At 42.7% G+C, this 22193-nt stretch overlaps 1 protein-coding gene across 1 annotated transcript; it reads left to right on the top strand.

Moving 5' to 3' along the window:
* Window positions 1-9099: 9099 nt before the first annotated feature.
* On the top strand, window positions 9100-20755 carry Nfkbiz (NFKB inhibitor zeta). Its single transcript, XM_070030335.1, has 12 exons — window positions 9100-9499; window positions 11901-12040; window positions 12537-12567; window positions 12681-12784; window positions 12952-13733; window positions 15188-15293; window positions 15702-15848; window positions 16038-16101; window positions 16583-16752; window positions 17594-17704; window positions 17825-17992; window positions 19541-20755. Exons 1-12 carry the CDS (start codon window positions 9208-9210, stop codon window positions 19592-19594), a joined length of 2169 nt encoding a protein of 722 aa, XP_069886436.1. The 5' UTR covers window positions 9100-9207; the 3' UTR covers window positions 19595-20755.
* Window positions 20756-22193: the final 1438 nt, after the last annotated feature.

Here is a 22193-nt window from a genome sequence, read left to right as displayed (position 1 = left end):
AAAGACAAGGGTTGGGGGAAACAGAGGCATCCACTATGCCTGGCTGCTGAATTTACCCTTTCAATCTCTAGTACCATGGGGAATGAACTGGAACTGTGTGAAAGTTAGTGGAGGCTGATATAGCGTGTTCTCAGTGCTTCTGTGCGTGACAATACTTCATATACTTTACATAGCCAATGACAGCAGTTTTGTTTGTTTGCCTGTGGCGATGAACAGCAGCCAGTATTAAGATAAGAAAGGGATTCTTAAACAGACACTAATTAAAAATCTAGGCCATCATAACATATTGCAACTAGTATTTGTAACAGGTGGGAAGTAGAATGTGTGAGGATAACAATGATAAAGGATACCGTCTCTACCTCCTATCTTACTACGTTTGTCTAGTCTCCAAATTTAAGGTCTTCTTTTTGGAATCCTCTCTTTAAAATTCAGATAGCCTTTAAGAAAACTTTCCATTTATGTCTTGGTATGAATTGATATGCAGCTCCTTTCTTGAAGATTGTTTTGGAGGAGAGAGACATACAGATTTCCCTGATTGGATTGAAGATAAGAAGTAATATGCAGGGCGGGAGCAGAATGAACTGAAACTGAAGTTTAAAATCCCTCTCCACCCCTCACATGCCTTCTCATTTCTGTTCAGTGTGCTATCATGCATATCAGGCTCAAAGCCTCTTTCTAAAGACATATAGAAAGAGTTGCCTCCTTTGCGTTCCTATGGACACCACTCCAGCTGTTTTATGATGTGTTATCATGATGTAGATTATCTGTCTTGATTACCTGCATACATACACACAACAGCCATTCATGCTTTTACTCTGCGAAACCCTCCTCATGGCTCCTCATAGTTTATCCCACCAGCTCTCCAGTGTTCTTGGTCCAGTGTCAAGTCTTGTGGCATGGGACTTCAAACTTAACTCTGTGGTTATCCTTTTTTTCCTTATGTTTCTCTTCAAGTTAGGCTGGTGAACTAAAGATGTCAGATGCTTAACAATCAAGTATCAAATATAGGTTTTGTAAAAGAGGTAATCATTATCAATCATTATTGTATATACCATCATTGGGATATACTCTGTGCCACGATTGTGCTATGCATATCATGTACCCTGCCCATTGAGTCTTCATACCATACCAACTGCATGCAGTTGAACTATCCTTTTTTTTTTTTTTTCATCTGAAACCAAGAGCTTTCCCAACTGAGCCATGCCTCCAACCCCAGAATGACTTTTCAAGGCTGCTAAACAGTTCTGGAGAAGTTAGATTGCAATGAGAATTCAGGTTCTTTTTGTTTTTTTCTTTTCACTTCAAACCTTGTATTTTAAAACAAGGGATAAAGAATATTACAGGCTAGAATTTTAGCCTGCATAAAAATCTGTGGCAAGAACTAATATGCTGTTTTCAAAAATGATTCATGAGGAAGGCATGTTGAAGGATAGATGGAAGTGTGTGTGATGGGATTGTGTATTAGATTGCTGGGACCAGGCACTGGTAGCCTGTACTCCTAGCTACTCAGGAGGCTGAGATCTGAGGATCGCAGTTCAAAGGAGAGACTCTTTATCTCCAATTAACCAGCAAAATTTGGGAGTGGAGGTATGCCAGCCAGCAAAAGAAGCCAGGCAAGAACATAAGGTCATGAGTTTAAGCCCCAGTACTTGTGCGTGTGCGTGCGCGCACGTGCACAAACACACACACACACACACACACACACACACACACACACACACACACACAAATTAGTGGAATGAAGTAGAAAAAAATTTGTTCTTTAATATATGTGGAACATAGGTTTTGTGTGTGTGTGTGTGTGTGTGTGTGTGTGTGTGTGTGTGTGTGCGCTCTGTGGAAATACAAGAACAAAAAGAAATATAGCAAGTCTGGTTTTAGACCTGCTAAATGAATATACTCTTGGCCATATGGAATTAGAATTTAGAGGAGAAGCTAGAGCAGGAATCTGCAGTCTTTACTGAGGTCAGAAGTGAGGCAGTGGGACTGGTGACATTGCTCATCAGAGTTCAGTGGAGATAGGAGATAAGAACTCTCAAGGTGCTTTGTTGTGACACAGATTTGGAAGGTGCTAGGAAGGCTTCTGAGCAGCACATCTGGCTTTCTTCCTGTACCTTGCTTTGTTTCTCTTCATAGCCCATTGCCACTACCTGGCATTAGGTGTTGGTTATTGGATTGTTGTCTCCATGAGGGAACAGACTTTCTTTTTCTTGGGCATGGCTATACTCTCAGTTCTTGAATATTGGAGGTGCTCCATAAAAATATTTATTGAATTAATCTAAAAATAGGTGATTTTTGGTGATCAATAGAATTTAAATTGATTTAAATTGACAGTTATTGTCTTTACTTGAAGTAATGTTTTATTCTTAAATTTTTTATTAGCATGAATTAATTGTACAAAAGGGTGTCATTATTGTATGCATGTAATGTACTTCAGTCAAGTCCACCATTTATATTACTCTTTCTTTAATCTCTCTCTCCTCTCCTCACTTTTAACAATTTTTAGTGGTTTTCAGTATGCTACAAAATGTTGTTCTTTGACAAATGGCATTGGATAAGTGAGCATAGACATTTGTACATGAAGCTTTGTAAATACCCAACCTGAAGCATTTTGTTTCTGTTTGTGCTTTCCTTAAATTCCACTTTCTCCAGCTTGAGATGATCTCATCTCTTCCTTACTACAGCATTGCATTTGAGCAAGTATCTGTGACATTCTGAAAACTAGCATTTTGGTTTCTCTTAGGTGATCTTTCTACTATGGTTTTTGTTGCTACAGCATAGAAGGGTATTTGTGAAGCCCTTGGTTTCTGTCATGTCTTCGTTTTCTGTACTTGACACCTATCTATCCCATTATGCCTTTGTGGGAACCTATAGTCTATTCAAACATAGCAAGTCTGGTTACCTTCTTTTTTCATACTTGTCCCCAGGAGCACTGCTGGTTGTGAAATGGTATGATGGGGATGTTCTAAAATATACCCTTAGGTTGGGTAGCATTTAACCAAGTCCACCCTCTCTAGAGGAATCATGATCAAAGAGAAATCAGAATCTCCTTGTATTGCATACACATGAAGACTACTATTAAATCTATTACATTTTCTTTTTTTCAGTAGTCAGAGTGGTATAAACAGCTGTAGAATTCTTAGGTACAGTCACTTAAATCTGTGGTTCTCCAAAAGATGGAGAATTACCTTCCCTTCCCTTCTCCATTCTCCCCTCCTTCCTCTCTCCTGCCCTTCCCTCCAATGTTTCTTCTTTAATTTCAATGTGAAACTATAAAATTATAAAAATTTTCCCATTCATTCCTAGTCTAACCATGTCTGTTTTATCTACTATTATGGGTTGTGCTTGTCAAGACTTGATAGCTGCCTGTTTCATCTCAATTTTTGACTCTCAGTTATTACTTAACATTAGAGACAATGTAGCTAAGGTAGTCAACATATGACAGACTTGGTACTTGTATTTGCTATTATTAATATTATCATTATATGAAAGTGTATTTTATATAACTTGTATGATTACTGTGGTCTGTTTTACATGTGCTCTAGGCTGGTTTCTCTTTTTTAATTGTTAAACTTTTTTTTTTTTATTCCGGTCATGGGGCCTGAACTCTGGGCCTGGGCGCTGTCCCTCAGCTCTTCAGCTCAAGGCTAGCACTCTACCACTTGAGCCGCAGCGCCACTTCTGGCTTTTTTCTTTTTTGCTTATGTGGTGCTGAGGAATCGAACCCAGGGCCTCATGCATGCAAGGCAAGCACTCTACCACTGAGCCATCTTCCCAGCCCTTGTTAAACATTTTTATATTAGTCTTTTTATCTGGCATATACATCTTTCTCATTTATGGAAATTCAAATTAAATCCCTGTAATGTAAACTACAACAAAAAATTGTCTCAAAACCAAAACTTTTCAAATTTTGAATGAAAGTGCTAGATAAAATTCATACAAAACCACAGTTCTAGAATTTAAATTTTTCTTGGAAAAATATGGCCTATATCTTATGTAAGGAATGAAATTATATTCTCAACTATCAAGCAGTTTGAAAAATACATATTATCTATTTTAAAAGAGAAAGGGTGGAGTTTGTGAATGTGATTTGTGTGTGTGTGTTCTGGTCCTGGGGTCAACTCAGGGTCAACGCTGTCCCTTAACTTTTTCACTCAAAGGTGGTACTCTACCAAGTAGGCCACTTGAGCCACACCTCCACTTCTGGCTTTTTGCTGATTAATTGGAGATAAGAGTCTTTTAGATTTGTCTGTCCAGGCTGGCTTTGAACTATGGTTTTTCAATCTCTCCAAGATAATGCTAGGATTAGCAATACGAGCTATTGGTGCCTAGCTATGAATATGAAACGTTTGAAAAAATGTCTATTAATTTATACATCAGTTCAACAAGTTCTTTTTGTTGAGTTTTGCTTTTATGCTTTTGTTTCTGTAATAGAGTTGCTCCCCACAGGTCTTAGGATGACCTGGAACTTGTTATGTAGCCCAGGGTATCCTCAGACTCTTATCCTCTTGCCTCACCTTCCCAAGTACTGGATTACAGGTGTATGTCACCCTGCTCAGGGTACTTTTTATATGCTGTACAATTAAAATCCTTTGATCTCTCTAGGTTTTTTTTTTTTTTTTTTTTGGTCGGTCATGGGGCTTGAACTCTGGGCCTGGGCGCTGTCCCTCAGCTCTTCAGCTCAAGGCTATTTTCTACCACTTGAGCTACAGCGCCACTTCTTGGTGGTTTATTGGAGATAAGAATTTCACTGACCTGGGGCTGGGAAGGTGGCTCAGTGGTAGAGCACTTGCCTTGCATGCTCAAGGCCCTGGGTTTGATTCCTCAGCACCACATAAGAAAAAAGCTGGAAGTGGTGCTGTGGCTCAAGTGGTAGAGTGCTAGCCTTGAGCTGAAGAGCTGAGGGACAGCGCCCAGGCCCAGAGTTCAGGCCCCACGACCGGACCCCTCCCCCCCAAAAATTTCACTGACTTAGCCAGGCGCTGGTGGCTCACGCCTGTAACCCTACCTATTCAGGAGGCTGAGATCTGAGGATCATGGATCAAAGCCAGTCCAGGCAGGAAAGTCTGTGAGACTCTTATCTCCAATAAACCACTAGAAAACTGGAAGTGGTGCTGTGGCTCAAGTGGTAGAGTGCTAGCCTTGAGCTGAAGAGCTGAGGGATAGTTCCCAAGCCCAGAGTTCAAGTCCCATGACCAAAAAAAAAAAAAAAAAAGAGAATTTCACGGACTTTCCTGCCTGGGCTGGCTTTGAACAGGGATCCTCAGATCTCAGCCTCCTGAGTAGCTAGGATTACAGGCGTGAGCCACCGGCGCCTGGCTTCTCTAGTATTTTGTATGGATCTTTTAACCCATGTGTGATTTTGTAGTGTCTTACTTAATTCACTTGGAAAATAATAGTTAAGTGAGTTAAATTTTCCAAATGATATATAAGAAACCAGTATTACCACTGGACTCATAAAATATGTTTTCAAATGTCAAGAAGCAATGAAGTTTAATATGTCTGGAAAAAGTTTCTAATAATTCTACTTTTCATTTAAGTGCTTGAATTTTGGCAAGATGTTGGTTGAGACGTTTCCTGACAGAACTGCTTTACTTTGATAATTATAAAAAAATCTGATAAATACCAAAGTCTGTATATCCAGTTTTTCATCCAGATAAAATTGCTGTTCCTTGAGGAAAAACGGTTAGTTGAGTTCACAGCACAGTGTCCATTTAGAACAAATGGTTAAGATATACATTGTTCAATCTAATAGGCAAGCAGGTGATTTTCACTGAGACATGTATCATACTTCAAGATTTAGCACAAACTTCATGTGGATTTCCAATTTTTTCTACATAGAATATTAAAAATATATCTCAAGAATCAATATTTAATAAAATGAATAATTACTATTTCATTTAGGACTTTTTTTTTCTTTTGGTCCTAGGGTTTGAACTCAGGGTCTGGGTGCAATCCCTCATCTTTTGTGCTCAAAGCTAGCCAGCATGCTTAACACTTGAGCCACAACTCCACCTCTGGCTTTTTGGTGGTTTATTGGAGGTAAAAATCTTATGGACTTTCTTGCATATACTGGCTTTGACTGTCCTTTCCAGGTCTCAGTCTCTGAAAGGATCCCTCGCGTCCATTCCAGGCCCTTCCCTCCCTCCTCCCAAAGTGAGGTAGCTGCGTGCTCAGGTGGGTCTGGGTGGAGAGAGGGAGTGGCCAGCTGTTTGGCAGGAGCTCAAGGGCTGGGAGGAGCTCAGGTCTGGGTGGAGCCGAGGACCAAAGGTAGGCATAATGCTAACAGCCTCCTGAGTAGCTAGAATTACAGGTGGAAGCCACTGACCCCTGGCTCTTTTAGATTTTCTTAAGCAAAACTGGTTTAAAAGAGTCTCCAAGTAGGTGGTGGTGAAGAATGTGTTTCATATTGTTGCTCTGCCTGGATTTTTATTTTTTTTGTTTCTTTCCTGGAACCAGAGTTTGAACTCAAGCTTCATGCTTGCTTAGCTTGCTTGTTCAGTGGTGGCTCTACCATGTGAACCACACCTCTGCAACAGCTTTTTGCTCATAATTTTGGAGATGGAGTCTCAAGGACTTTTCTGTCCTAGTGGGCTTGGAACCTGGATCCTCTGGTTCTCAATTTCCTGAGTATCTAGGATTACAGGGGCAAACTACCTATACCCAGCCTGGATTTGGTTTAGTAAGGCCAGGCACTGTCCCTTACATTTTTCCACACCAGGCTTATGCTCTGTCACTTGAACCACAGCTCTTCCTTATGGCTTTTTTGGTGGTTAATCAGAGATGGAGGCTCACAGATTTTCCTATCCAGGCTGGTTTCAAACTGGGACCCTTAGATCTCAACTTCTTTAGTAGCTAGGACTGTAGATGTGAGCCACTGGCACCCAACTTTTAGGCCCTTGCTAAGGTAAAAGTGCAGTTAGATCGCCAATTCAGTGAGTTTTTGTATCATTGGAAAATGGCACAGCTATGGTTTCCTTAAATGTCTTTTGAACTAGAAAACTTTCAGCAAAATAGGCCAGTGGGCTTTATTTGTTTATCTGTTTACCAATGTAGCCAATGTAGGATAATAATTACCCTGCCTGGGATAGGTTTTTTTAAAAAATATATTTCATGTATGAAAAGCTAGCTAAGTAACTTTTGTTTTTTAAAAAGTTCATTATATCTTCGCTTCAAAAATTCCTTCTTATGTGGTCTGAACTATTGGCTGTACAAAGGTGTTACATCACTAGGATCATAAAACTATTCAAAATGTTCTATTATATAAAACCCAATGAGTAAATTATTAACATCTCCAAAGCCAAGGGAAAGATTGCATTGTTATATTTTCATTTGTTTCTTCTTGTCACTTTGGAATTGTATTTGTCCTTATTTAGCTCTCCAGAGGCCATTAGTTTTATAGTTAAAATTTTTACATACCAAATAAAACAGAAAACAATTCTAGGAGGAGATAGATTTTTGAAAAAAAAAAAAAACAACAGAATGGTGTATGTTTTTGAATAGGCTACAAAGCAGGCACCATTGGCTGACCCATTGGGTAGTAATCCTAGCCACACAGGAGGCTGAGATTTGAGAACCCAAGTTTGAAGTCAACACGGAAGACAAATCTGACTCATCTCCAATGACCAGAAGTGACTCAAGTTATAGAGCGCTTACCTTGTACAAAAAAGCCAGGCAAGGCCCTGAGTTCAAGTCTAATGACCACACACACACACACACACACACACACACACACACACACACACGAAAAGAAAAATGAATGTGCGTTCAGTCCTTTATTATGTACATAATGGTAGTGGGGGAAAATATCCAAATAGATTTCACTGGGGAAACTAAATGTATAATAAAGCACACACACACACACACACACACACACACACACACGTTTGTGTATGTATATAGACCCTGAAAGATTATGGAGGCCAGAGAGTACCACCACTGTTGGTGGCATAGTTCTAGTGCAAGCACAAGTACAATTCAGTACTGTTGTACTAACACTATACATGCATTCTCAATTTAGATGTGAGACTTTAAGAACAATCTTGTTTCTTTTTCACTAAGAAGGTGGGAGGTGGGGGGCTGGTGAGCCTTGCTGGGCTGTCAGTTAAATACCTGGGCAGTTCTGGGGTGCACCAGATTTTACAACCCAGTATGGACTGAATTTAAAAAAAAATTGTTGTGGGAGGGCATTTTTGATTCCAATGCACATAAAAAAGGATTGTGGCCCATATGGTAATTTGAGGATAGAAAAACGCTTCCAGAGTTTGAATTTGGGACCTTGTCTAAAAGCACCCTTGTTGATTTTGCTACTGGGGCTTGAACCCACGGCCTGTGTGCTATGCTGTCCCTTACCTTTTTCACTCAAAATTGGCGTTCTACCATTTGAGCCACAGGGCCACTTTCAGCTTTTTTGGGGGGGTGGGGGGTGGTGAGGGAGGTGGCTAATTGGAGATAGTCTCACGGACTTCCTGCCTGGGCTGGCCTGGAACGTTGCTCCTCAGATCTCAGCCTCCATCACAGGTGTGAGCCACCAGCGCCCCGCTATTCGGGCAGGTTTTGGGGGTCGGGACGTGGCGGCAGGAGGAGGAGGAGGAAGAGAGGGAGGAGGGGGAGGAGGAGACGGCCCCGGAGGGCAGACCAGCGCGGGGCTCGGCACCCCCCAGGCCTGCTCCCACTCTCCCGGAGCGGGCCGACCGGTTCCCCCGGCCGCCTCCCTGGCGGGCCCGGCGCCCTGGAACCTCACGCCCTTTTTCCTGGGCGCCGGTCCTGAGCTCGGAGGCGGGGAGGCCGGAGGCGGAAGGCGGCCCTCTGCCGGGGTTTCCAAGTCGCAGGACAGGCAAACACCCGCGGGTCCGGGCGGGCGGGCGGGGCGGGGCGGGGCGCGGGGCGGGCGGGGCGCGGGGCGCATTGCCTCATCCTGTACATTTTACTGGAAACCCGCCGCATCCGGAGGCGGGGCGGGGCGGGGCGGGGCGGGGCGAGGAGGCCCGGGCGCCGCCAATGGCCGGGCTCGGCGCGGGGGAGGTCGGAGCGCCGCGAGGCCGGTTAAATACCGGGTGGCCTCGGGGCGCGCCCGTGCCTGCGTCGTGCATCCGTCGACCCCTCCGTCCATCGGTCTGTCGGTCCCGCGGTCTTCGGCCCAGCTGGGGAGGGCAGCGCGCGGGCCGCGCCGGCGTCTGCGCGTCCCCGATCGCCCCGCCGGGGAGCATGATCGTGGATAAGCTGCTGGACGACGGCCGTGGCGGAGAGGGGCTGCTGGACGCGGCCGGCGACGGCGGCCTCATGACCAGCCCGCTCAACCTGGCCTACTTCTACGGCACCTCGCCGCCCGCCGCCGCCGCGCCGGGGCTCAGCGACGCCGGCTGCCCCTCGTCCGGGCCCTCGGCGCCCGGCTCGCCCGGCTCCGACTCCTCCGACTTCTCCTCCGCCTCTTCCGTGTCCTCCTGCGGGGCCGTCGAGTCCCGGCCGAGAGGCGGCGCCCGCGCCGAGCGCCCGCCAGGTACCCGCCGTCCCCGGGCGGGCGGGCGGGAGGGGAGGGGGGGAGCGGGGCGCCGGCGCCGCGCGGCCTCGGCCCTAGCGGTGAGACGGCGGCGGCGGCGGCATCGCTGGACGGGCCTCGGCCTCCTCGGGGCCCAGCGCCACCCAGCTGCCCGCAGCCGACTTCTAGGGCCCTGTGTCCCCCACTGAGCGGCGGTGAGGAAGGTTGGGTGTGGGGTCCGCGAGCCTTCCCTTCTCCGATTCGGCGCCCCCCGCAAGGCCTGGCAGGGCATAGACGATTGGAAGGCCTGACTTGGGCACCAGCCGCCTGTGTTGGTGGAAAGTGTGAAGGGAGAAGGGACTCGGTCATCACCGGCAGCCAGGCCGGCTGTCAGGCGTGCACAGGTGCGCCAGAGCGCGGCCCGCGGGGCGCCCAGGCCGGGCCGCCCGGAGTTCCGCCCTCCCGCGTTCTCTCTGGGTTTTTATCTGGCCAGGAAAGATGGAAGGACCCCTCCTCTTTCCCAGGTACCTGGGGGAGTTTCCTTTCCAGATGAATCCGGTTACTTAATCTGAGGGAGACCGGACGCCCTTGTGAGGAGACTTATAGAGCACCCAGGGAACCCCAGATACTGGAGGTTTACACATCTTCATTGGCTTGATTCAAACCATCTCTTCCCGAATGTTTTCTGTTCCTGTTTTGGTTTTCTTTTACATTTTAACAAGTTACATTTTTTTCCCCACTGAAAATTATGTTAGAGTGATTTCAGATGCAGTGTGCTTGGAGGCCTGTCTGAAGTGATTTCAGATGCGGTGTGCTTGGAGGGGGAGGATTTTTGAGGCCCTTTGTGCTTTTGGACTTCCAGGTAGATGAAACTGTTTTGCTGGTTCTTGGCTTGACCACACAAGCCCAGGGGGATTCCTGAAACTACGTTTTTCTCCTTGTGATGTGCAATTAAGTGCTGTCATTTCTGAGGAATGTTCTGTTAGGTTCCAGGTTTTCACAATTCTGGTCTCTGTTGAAATCTCTAAGCCTTCAACTTAAGACCAACTAATCTTTTAATTCACCCATCATTGAGCTGTATGTATGATATAGGTAGGTTCAAGTTATGCATTGTTTCTTGTCAGTCTCTCTTTTCCCCACTCTTCAAGTGGGAAAAGTCATCCCTGACGTTCTGAAGATTTGTGTTCTGAACATTTTTATTCAACCTGCATCTCAAGAGGAGGTGACAAACAAAACACACAGAGACATGATAAATTAATTGTCTAAGTCTCTAGGCATTCACACACAGTGAGACCAAAGGAGGATTTTTCTTAGGGGAGGAACATAAAGGCACAATACCTATGTGCATCTGATCATATAAAATAATATTTATTGAAACGACTCCAGGAAATGGAAAGAGTTTTTTTTTCCTATGTTTTTGTTTTCTTTTCGTTTTTTCTTGTTTATCTGTCTTTGGGAGGGTAAGGGGTGGCCCAGAAACGGTGGGACAAAGGGTGAACAAATGCAGCAGTGGTACTCACTGGACATTGTATTGAAAATGAACTATACAACTTATGGGTGGAGATGGGAGGGAAAAACTGGGAGAGAGAGAAGGGGTGACCATTTTGAAAAAGAAACATACTTTTTACCTGACCTATAGAACTGTAACCTCTCTCTATATCACCTTTATAATAACAAAAAAAAAATGCCTGAATTAAAAAAAGAAGACCTGACACAGTAGGGAAGAGATAGAACTTCCATACCAAACTTGAAAGTACATTCTGAACTTTATAAAACAATGTGAAACAGATATTTCCTTCTTACTTAGAAGGCCTGTGTACACAATTCTTAAAGTGAGGGGGAAATCCTGTGTATGTGGAAATGTGTTCAAGCTCAGTGAATTTAAGCTCATTTCTTGGCACAGTTGAATTGAAGGAAATAATTTAGGCTTTGTTACATGGAGATCTTTGGAGGAAGTTGTTTTGTTCCTTCTTATGTGAATATAAAGCTTTTAATTTTCAAAAACTGCAAAAGTATTTCTATTCTGCTCCCCTAAGGTTTGGTTTTGTCTTGTTTTTTTCAAAGTCAAAAAGTAATTATAAATCTATAAGAGTCTGGTTGGTAAAATCAGTGCTCTTTTTCCATGAGTGGATAGTACCGAGAAACAGACTTAATCTAGGTTTTTTCTGTTGACCTCAGGGATCTCTGATCACATTTGACTGAGATTTACTTTCTTATGGAGCCTAGTAGAGAAAGCTATTGGGCACCATAGAACCCAACAGAGGAGCTGGGTTCTGGCACACACCAGCATGGATTAGAGCAAGTCGCAGATTTCATTGTTCTTCCTCAGGGACTACATACATTAGGCACCAATCCTTCTGGGGATATTAAGATTTGTGACTGTGAAGAGACTTAATCAGTGCTTTGTTTTCCTTTTAAACAGCTGAGCCCCATATGGGAGTTGGCAGGCAGCAGAGAGGGCCCTTTCAAGGTGTTCGCGTGAAGAACTCAGTGAAGGAACTCTTGCTACACATCCGAAGTCATAAACTGAAGGCCTCTGGCCAAGTGGCGGATGATTTTAAGGTAGCATCTGTTTGTTGTTTTTCGTTTTGTTGAGAGATTAGTTTGTCCTTGTTACTCCCTGACCCAGATCCAGTAAGTCACTTGTAGTTTTTTTTATTGATGACAGAATCCACTGGGTGGAATTCATTCGTCAGCTGTGCTGTTCCCATTGCTTAGCTCAATGCCTGACACCTGATAGATGTGGAAGAAAAACAGTGGGTGAATAGACACAAGCAAGTTAAGGGGCCAGGAAAGTAAGAGTTAATTAAAATGAACATTCTGGCTAGAAAAGGAAACAATTAAATGGTCTTGTTATCTTGACCTGAGTTGAATTCGGTGCAAGTGAAAATGGAGGAATTGAGAAATAGAATGAAGATTGAGATAGAGAATAAATATTGATTGCATAACTATGTCAGATTTATGGTGTGCTGTAAAGAATGGTAGAGATGAGTTTTTATTGAGGCATATTAAGTAGCCATTTTCTATACACTAAATTGGATTTTTTTCCCCCTTACAGACACAAAGTGTGAGCATTGGACAGTTCACAGGTAAGAGTAGCTATAATTTATTGGGGTTATAGAGTAAAATAATATAGTGTGATGATGGGTAAAAGTTTTAATGTAAAATGCTCACAGACTTCTTATCCTTTTCTTGGGTACAGAATTGAAGAACACAGGATCATATAGTGGGAAAAGAAAAGGGCCTGATTTTCTCTCTGATGGACCAGCTTGTAAAAGGCCAGCTCCACTGCACACTCAGTTTTTGGTAAATATCTCACTATTTTCTTCTGAATACAGTTTGGATATCATTCCTGGACTCAATTTTAAACATTCTTCATTGATTGGTGTTGAGGATTGATTCTTAGATTGTGCTCAGCTCCTGGAAGGAAGGGAATGTGAAAATGGCATTGATTTCTTTTAATTTCTTTCTAGACACCACCTCAAACACCAACACCTGGGGAGAGCATGGAAGATGTTCATCACAATGAATCCAAACCGGACAGCAGTGCCGATCTGCTTCAGAACATTATAAACATTAAGAACGAATGCAACCCAGTTTCCCTGAACACAGTCCAGGTTAGCTGGATGAGCCCTGTGGTGCCTCAGAGCGCTCCCCAGGAGCAGGAGCAGGACTTCCATGGAAGGCAGGTCTTCCCTCCACCTCAGAAGTATCAACCATTCCAAGTCAGCGGCTCCCCACAAGTGATGGATCAGGCTTCCATGTACCAGTATTCTCCACAGAACCAGAGTGTACAGCAGCAGCAACAGCAGCCGCAGCCCTATACCCATAACCCAACTCTGGAATACAGTCCTTATTCCAGAACTTCACAGTCCCCCAACTATGAACCAAACCTCTTTGAGGGTCAGGAACCACAGTTCTCAAACCAGAGCTTTGTGTCCCTTCTGAATGGTCTTGGAAACTCCGAGAATATTGCCATTCCCAGTCAGCTGTCTCCCAGTGTTCAGCAGCAAAATGATGCTCACCTGCAGAACTTCAGCCTGGTGCCCAACAGTGCCTGTGAGACCATGGGGACTCACGATGAGGCCTCAGCCACTTCAAGCACCTCACTGCCGTTCCTGAACATAATCGGAAATCCCATGACCACCACACAGTTAGGGAAGTCATTTTTTCAGTGGCAAGTAGAGCAGGAAGAGAACAAATTGGCCAACATCTCCCAAGACCAGCTTCTATCAAAGGATGCCGATGGTGACACGTGAGTATCCTTTTAGCTTGTATACTTACTTTGACAAGCCACATTGATGGACCAGTGGGCACAGAATTTTGTTAGAGTATACCAAATCACATTACAGTGGTTGCCCAACCAACATAGAAATGTCTACTCAGTGATAGCTTCTATCTCAAGGAAATGCATTTCTTTTCTTTTTTTTTCCTTAAAGATATCACATTATTATTTTAATAGGGATATGTGTATATATATATATATATATCTTACAGTTCCATTAGTTAGGTTATGAGTACAATACCTCTTGGTCAGTGTCACCCCTTCTTTTGTTCTTTCCCATTGTCCCCCCCCCACACCTACCCTCAAATTATGTAGCTCATTTTTTATGTAATGTATGTCGAATATAATGACTGCATTTGCTTAGACATATTGTCTTGTTACAATAATTGGTTTTGGAAGACCAGTATAGTGTGTGCTCTTTGGAGCAGAAACAATTAATATTTAACAATCTGTGAATTGAATCCTAATTTGTCTTGTGTTTATGGCCTTTGGCAAGTTATTTTGAAATCTCTGTGCTTTTATTTCTTGACATGTAAGAGTAATGCTTTCATCATAGAGTTTTTGTGAACATTAAGAAATGAATAGATTTGGGCTGGGAAGGTGGCTCAGTGGTAGAGCGCTTGCCTTGCATGCATGAGGCCCTGGGTTCGATTCCTCCGCACCACATAAGCAAAAAGAAAAAAGCCGGAAGTGGTGCTGTGGCTCAAGTGGTAGAGCGCTAGCCTTGAGCTGAAGAGCTGAGGGACAGCGCCCAGGCCCAGAGTTCAGGCCCCACGACCGGACCCAAAAAAAAAAAAAGAAATGAATAGATTTAAGTTGTCCAGCAAGGTATTTGACATTGTTTCTTCTCTATAATCCAATTTTTGTTGTGGCAATTCAGATAGATTTATACACACACATATATTTAGTGTAGTAGAAAACATAAAGTATGCTCTGTAATGTTTACATTCAGGTACATCAATATTATAAAGTAAGGGTTGACAGGAGAATTTTCTTTTGAGACAGGGTTTTGCTTTGTAGCTTAGGCTGGAATCTAACTCAAGATACTTTATCCTTGGCTGGAAATGTGGCTTAGTGGTCGAGTGCTTGCCTAGCATGCATGAAGTTGTGGGTTCAATTCCTAAGTACCACATAAACAGAAAAAGCCAGAAGTGGCACTGTGGCTCAAGTGGTAGAGTGCTAGCTTTGAGCAAAAGAAGCTCAGGGACAGTGCCCAGCCCCTGAGTTTAAGCCCCAGGACTGGCAAAAAGGAAGGAAGGAAGGAAGGTAGGTAGGTAGGTAGGTAGGTAGGTACTTTAGCCTCAGCCTCCCAAGTGCTAATAGTATAGGTGTGCACTGACCACACTTGCCTTACTTATTATTGTTTTTTTCAGTGGCAAACAGTGTAATCAGAAGTAATTTGCCTTTTTCTCTTTGTTTGCCAGGTTCCTCCATATTGCTGTTGCCCAAGGGAGAAGAGCACTTTCCTATGTTCTTGCAAGAAAGATGAATGCACTTTGCATGTTGGATATCAAAGAGCACAATGGGCAGGTGATTATGTGGACAAAGTCTGAAATGGTGCCGATGTGGACAGGAGGACCAATCTCCTGTGCAGATTGTTCCAAAGCTCAAGATCAGACCAAGAGAGTTAATATTAAGAGAGTTGAAATCAAGAGAGTTAATATTAACTTGGAGATAATGACTTTTTGCCACCATCAGTCTTGAAATTATTAATATTAACTCTAGTTATCTGACCAAAGATGGAATATAAGTAGGCCTCCCCCCTAAGGTTATTTATTTCCTTGTTTTACAGTATCAGATTGCTTATTAATAGGATTTATTTTCTCTATGTGGGTTTTCCCCTCTCGTAGTTTAGTTTCATGTTCTTTGTTAGGATAGTGTTGTATATTAAAAAAAAATAAAGTCTTTTTATTTTTTTTTTTCTCTGACTACGCACAGAGTGCCTTGCAGGTGGCAGTGGCTGCCAATCAGCATCTGATTGTGCAGGATCTTGTGAACCTTGGGGCCCAGGTGAATACCACAGACTGCTGGGGAAGAACGCCTCTGCATGTCTGCGCTGAGAAGGGCCACTCCCAGGTGCTGCAGGTAAGAGGCCGGGAACCAGGCTTCCATCACAGGGTCGGAGAGAGACTCCTTGGATATTAGAAATTGAATGTAGGTTGTCTATTGCAGTTAGCTGTTTTGAGTTGATGTATAAATTTCTTGGGAAACTAGTAAATAGGTATTTATGTTTCTCATCTTTTACTAACAGATGCCTGTTTTAACATTTTGCAGGCAATCCAGAAGGGAGCAGTGAGGAGCAATCAGTTTGTGGATCTTGAGGCAACTAATTATGACGGTAAGCGACTCAAACTCTATTGGACAGTGGACCCTACATGGGAAGTAGGGTATTGTCAGCTGAACACCAGCGACTCACACCTCGAATCCTAGCTACTCAGGAGGTTGTGATCTCAGGATCATGGTTAGAAGCCAGCCTGGGCAGGAAAGCCCATGAGACTCTTATCTCTAATTAAGCACCAAAAAACTAGAAGGGGAGCTGTAGATCAAAGTGGTAGCCTTAGCAGAAAAGCTAAGGGCAGCATCCGATGCTGAATTCAAGCCCCAGCACCAGCACAACAAGAAAACAGAGTGTCAAGTGTCAGAAAGAAAGGAGATAAAACTACTATTAAGACCAAGCAGAGGGTATGTTCAGATTGCCTTACTAGTTTTTGTGGAACCCATTTGAAGGTGAAATGAGAGGCCATCCTTTTGTAATTTTAGAGCAGCAACCTGAAAGACTGGATAAGATGCTTGACTGCTGCTTTGTTCTCTTTTCCTAGGCCTGACTCCTCTCCATTGTGCAGTGATAGCCCACAATGCTGTGGTGCATGAACTCCAGAGAAATCAACAGCATCATTCTCCTGAAGTTCAGGAGCTCTTACTGAAGAATAAGAGTCTGGTTGACACCATTAAGTGTCTGATTCAAATGGGAGCATCAGTGGAAGCAAAGGTAACTTCCCAGAAGAAGTTTGAGATGGGCTAGGGAGGAAAGTGGTTATAGCAAAAGACCTTAATCCTAAGGGCAGATGAAAACTTTTCTTCTTTCTTTTTCTTGTTTTAACTAGTGGAATTACTAACTCCATACATGACTCTAGTCCTGTATGGGCAGTTAAGCTTAGATTTGAAAAGATCCTTTCATTGGCTTTCTTGCCTTGATTTTAATATGTATGTGATGATCTCAAAAGATTATTTAGCTGTGAAATAATTTTAGTCTGTGTTTGGAAGGCCAGGCAGACAGTACTGCTGTCATTCTGGCTTCCATTTTTATTTGCTCATAATAAAGTTCATGCTTTTTTTTTTTTTTTTTTAAGTTTCCTTCTTTGTTGTAGAATCTGGACTTAATCTTCTGTTTTTTAAATTAGAAAATGTTTTGTAAAATATGAAGCTTAGTTCCTATTTCTGTTCAGTCCTACAACACTGTTTTAGGTGTTTTTTTGGGGGGGAAAACTCTAACAAAAACCACATAGTCCCTTTCAGAGTTTACTAACAAAAGAGGAGATAGATAGTGCACTGTAGCTCTGTATGGTGATCACCAAGTCTAGAACACATAACACATGGTTTTTCCTAGAGCACATTTTATATTTCTACATTTTTATGGCTAGACCATGATAAGAGGCAAATAGACGCATTAATAGAGAACTTACAAAGAATAGTAGTAGTTTGGGCTTGAGGCCAGTTTTTTTGTAAAAGGTGGCATTCAAAGTATCAGACACTTGAGAGATGATGGTGAAAAGTGTATTGTAAAGCATTGTATGTGGATTTTCAGTCTTTTTACTTTCACCTTTGATAAGGATCGTAAAAGTGGTCGCACAGCCCTGCACTTGGCAGCTGAAGAAGCAAATCTGGAACTCATTCGCCTCTTTCTGGAGCTGCCCAGTTGCCTGTCTTTTGTGAACACTAAGGTAATTTAGAAAGCTTCAGAAACTTGAGAGTTGGAATGATCTTCATACCTTCAAGACTTTAAGCTCCCTTCATGAAAATCCTCGGTGCTGATGCATGGCATTTCAATTCTTTGTCTTCAGGCCTACAATGGAAACACTGCCCTCCACGTGGCTGCAAGCCTGCAGTATCGGGTGACACAGCTGGATGCGGTCCGCCTCCTGATGAGGAAGGGCGCTGATCCCAGTACTCGAAACTTGGAGAACGAGCAGCCAGTGCATTTGGTTCCCGATGGCCCCGTAGGAGAACAGGTGAGGGTCACAGGATAGAGACAGCACTGTTAGGCCCTGTGGTCGGAGAGAGAAGGGAAAATGAGGTTGTGTAGGGATTGTGTAGGAGGAAGGCTGGCTGGTACTCTGCAAATGGGATCTTCTTCCAGGTATTAGATAAAGCGCTTTGGGAGTGTGTTACTTTGATTCCCAAGGAAGAGTTAGAAATTTAAGAGTTTATCCATAGGCCCTCATCAGATAGCCAGGTCAGGAAGTCTTTTTTTTCTCTCTGTCTTCTTTGACACAAACTTGGGTTTAGAGAAAGTCTAGTTCAAGGTTTGGAAGCTGATGAGAGAACAAGGACTAAGATCAGGGAAAGAGAGAATCTAAATTTTGTAGACTGAGTTTTCAAATACGGAGAGTGTTAAATGAGATGATACCTGTAGAGTGCGCACAGTTGTGCTGGGCATGTGAGTGTTGAGTGAAACCAGCTGTCACGATTATTTCTATCTACCAAGTCACACTGCACAAGCAGAGGAAAGGCTAGTTACGTAGTTTATAACCTGGCAGTGTCTTCTATGTTAAAAGTGTTCTGTCCTCAATTGTCAGTATATATTGTCATTAGGGATTGAATAGTTTCCGGAGTGAACTTTTCTAGGTAATAGAACTCCATCTTTTTTTTTAGAATTTTACTTTTTTGTGTGACATACAGAGAATATTTTTATGAAAATCTTTATAAGGTATATTTACATTCTTACTAGGTGAGACTAACCTTAATAATTGAGATCTTTTATTTATTTATTCATCATTTTTTAATTAAGTTTGGAAAGGAATACAGACCCTATTGGAGGTTTTTTCAACTTCAGATAATTTCAATGGAGATACTTTAGCAGAGGTAGGAACCTTTTTATTGCCAAAGATCATTTGAATACCCTAACATCATTGGAGACCCATACAAAATTACAGGCAGACAGGCTATTGGCAGCTGATGAGAAGAAGCATATGTCAGTTCCTGTCACATACCAGATGGTTTCTTGAGTCTTACATGTTTTCCACCCTTCCTCCTGTCTTGCACTCAAATGCCTTGTTTTACGTGCCAGTCCTGGAGCTTGATCTCCCGGGGCAGGTGCTATATCTGAGATTCTTTGTTTTGCTCAGGCCTAGTGCTTGAGCCATAGCTCCACCCCTCCTCCTGTTCCTCCTCCTCCTCCTGCTCCACCCTTCCTCCTTCTCCTCCCTCTTCCCTCCTCCCTCCTCTTTTCAGTGGTTCATTTGGAGATGAGTGTCATGGATTTTCTTGCTTAGGCTGGCTTCAAACCTTGATCCTCAGATCTCAGCCTCCTTAGTAGCTAGGATTACAAGCATGAACCACTCATACCCAGCTCACTCAAAGATCATTATAGGAAACCTAAGAAGAGGTACACTGTTTTTAAAGTCACTTCAATCATGACAAATATTGTGTGTTTTCCTTCACATGCTTAAAGTTGGTTAGGAGTGCTACAGAGTATTTAGGAAAGGAATGAAACTGAAGAAAAGACACCATTTTGCTCATCAAAAATAAATTACAAATCCTGTTTGTTTCTCTTCCAGATCCGACGTATTCTGAAGGGAAAGTCCATTCAACAGAGAGCACCACCATATTAGTTCCATTAACTTGGAGCATGGTTAGCGACACTCACTGTCAGTCAGGCAGTCCTAATGTATCTGTACATAGACCATTTGCCCTGTATTGGCAAATGTAAGTTGTTTCTATGAAACAAACATATTTAGTTCACTATTATATAGTGGGTTATATTAAAAGAAAAGAAGAAAAATACCCAATTTCTCTTGGCAGATTTACATATTTCATACCCAGGTATCTGGGATCTGAATTTGATCTTAATGATAAAAGTTGCCATCAATTAACTATAGGTTTGGAGTAGGAAGACTTTGATTTGTGGCATAAGGCATTGCCTTATGTAGCTATTGCTGGTTTCAGGTAAATTGCCAATAAATTGTATACATTTACTGAAGAAAAATAAAAGCAGTTGAAAGGGAGAGAAAACAAAACCAAATTGGGATGTAGTGCTGATGTTTCTTTTAGCCTGATGTGGTATCCAGTGGCTATTACTGCTGTTGGCAAGTGTCTCTAGTCAGTGTGACTAGATGAAAGGCGCCTGTGGTTAGGATTTGACTTTTTGCAAGCTGTATATAGTTATTTTGAACCGTGAGAACATTGTATATATTTGGTCACTAATATGGACATTTGAAATGTGTAAATAAACTAGAAAAGAATGAGTGAATTATCACTACTTTGTGTGTGTGTGTGTGCTGGTCCTGAGGTTTGAACTCAGAGCATGGGTGCTGTCCCTGAGGTTTTTTTTTAGAAGCTCAAGGGTATCTAGCACCTGAGTCACAGCTCTACTTCCTGCTTTTTGGTGGTTAATTGGAAATAAGAGTCTCACAATCTTTCTTGCCCAAGCTGGCTTCAAACCTTGATCTTCAGGTCTCAGCCTTCTGAGTAGCTAGGGTTTTAGTTGCCAGCACCTGCTGCTACTTTTTAAAATTACACATATTGAAAGGAGCTGTTATTGTGTAGTTACCCAACTAAAGCCTTTGTAGAGAAGGAAAATGGAAAATTGGTTTGTAAGTAGGTGAAGAGCTATGTTTGAATTATAAATATGCTTCTCATGAATTGAAATGGAGATAATTGCATGCTTTTGAAGAAAATCTCCTTATATTGTAGTTCACATAGGATTTATAATTTACATGTCCAGTTAAAGTTTTTGTTTCACCTTTATAGAAACAATAAAATGTTAATATTTAAACTATCTGTTTTCTGTTGTCAGATAATGATAATGTGCCATGATGTTTGTTATCATGTAGAAACAAGCTTTATTTTTAATGTTAATTCTATTAACATTATTTTGGTGACATCTGGTATACCCCTAAGGTATATCTTTAGCTTTAATTACATATTAATGCTTCATTAAATTAAAAAAAACTAAGTGGTATCTTAGTAGTGATTATGTTATATCTTTGTAGCCAAGTGTTACAATTCACTTAAAAAGATTTTATTTGAATTGATCCCATTGTTTGACCCAGTCAGTTTGTTTTATGGAAGTATGTGAGGTATAGCCCGTCAGTATCTATAAATGGTGTGATGAAAACCACATCCCTTCCATTATGTTCCCATTCCTCCCCCTTCTCGTCTCTTTCTCAAACAGTGTTAGGTAAGTCGTACTGCTATCTTTTGAGAATCTGATGAGTCTATGGATCACTTCCTTGGAAAAACATCCATGAACATATATATCAGACTGACTCCACAAATTAAGGAACTACTTTAGCTCCATTGCTGCACATCAGATGTAATTTGCTTTGCAGATACAACCAGGTGATAAAGAGAGCAGTAGAGTGACACCTCCTACCCCATTCTCTCTGCCCCTCGCATATGAGAGAATACTGATTAATGCTCTGTCTACCACAGTGGCATGGGCATAGTGGAATAGTACTTAAGAATATCACAAGACGGGGTGGTGGCTCACACTCATAATCCTACTAGAGAGGCTCATGGTTTTCAACTACCTTGGACAGAGGTTTGAGAGGACCCTTCTCAACTTAGTTGGGCATGGTGGTGCAGACCTATCATCTCAAGCTTACGTGAGAGGCTAAGATTGGGAGGATCACAGTTCTAGGGCAACCTGGGCAGAAAGTCCAAGAAACTCTAGGTGGCAGTCCCTTGTGAGCCTAAAGGCCTAAGTAGGCAGATGATGGCTCAGTCATGTACCTGGAAGGAAAGTGAAACACTTCCAAAACAACAACAAAAAACAACCAGGACTGGAGGTGTTGCTCAAGTGGTAGAATGTTAGCCTACCAAGTGTGAGGTCCAGACTTTAAATGCCAGTACCATCAAAACAAATGAAGCCAGTCACAAAAGCTAAGACTGCTCCTACTGTACTTTGGTTGCTTAGCACAATATACTGTAGTTTTATTGCTTTATAATTTAACATTGGGGGCTGGGAAGGTGGTAGAGCACTTGCCTTGCATGCTCGAGGCCCTGGGTTCGATTCCTCAGCACCACATAAGAAAAAAGCCGGAAGTGGCGCTGTGGCTCAAGTGGTAGAGCGCTAGCCTTGAGCTGAAGAGCTGAGGGACAGCGCCCAGGCCCAGAGTTCAGGCCCCACTACCGGACCCCCCCCAAAAAATAAAAAAACAAAAAATAATTTAACATTGACCATGTTAATGAAAATGGGCATATCTGACA

Source organism: Dipodomys merriami, unplaced genomic scaffold, assembly GCF_024711535.1.
Source record: "Dipodomys merriami isolate MVZ:Mamm:240054 unplaced genomic scaffold, mDipMer1.0.p SCAF_2, whole genome shotgun sequence".
Taxonomy (NCBI): domain Eukaryota; kingdom Metazoa; phylum Chordata; class Mammalia; order Rodentia; family Heteromyidae; genus Dipodomys; species Dipodomys merriami.
Note: the sequence above shows the minus strand (reverse complement) of the source record. Positions and strands in the feature narration are given on the sequence as shown.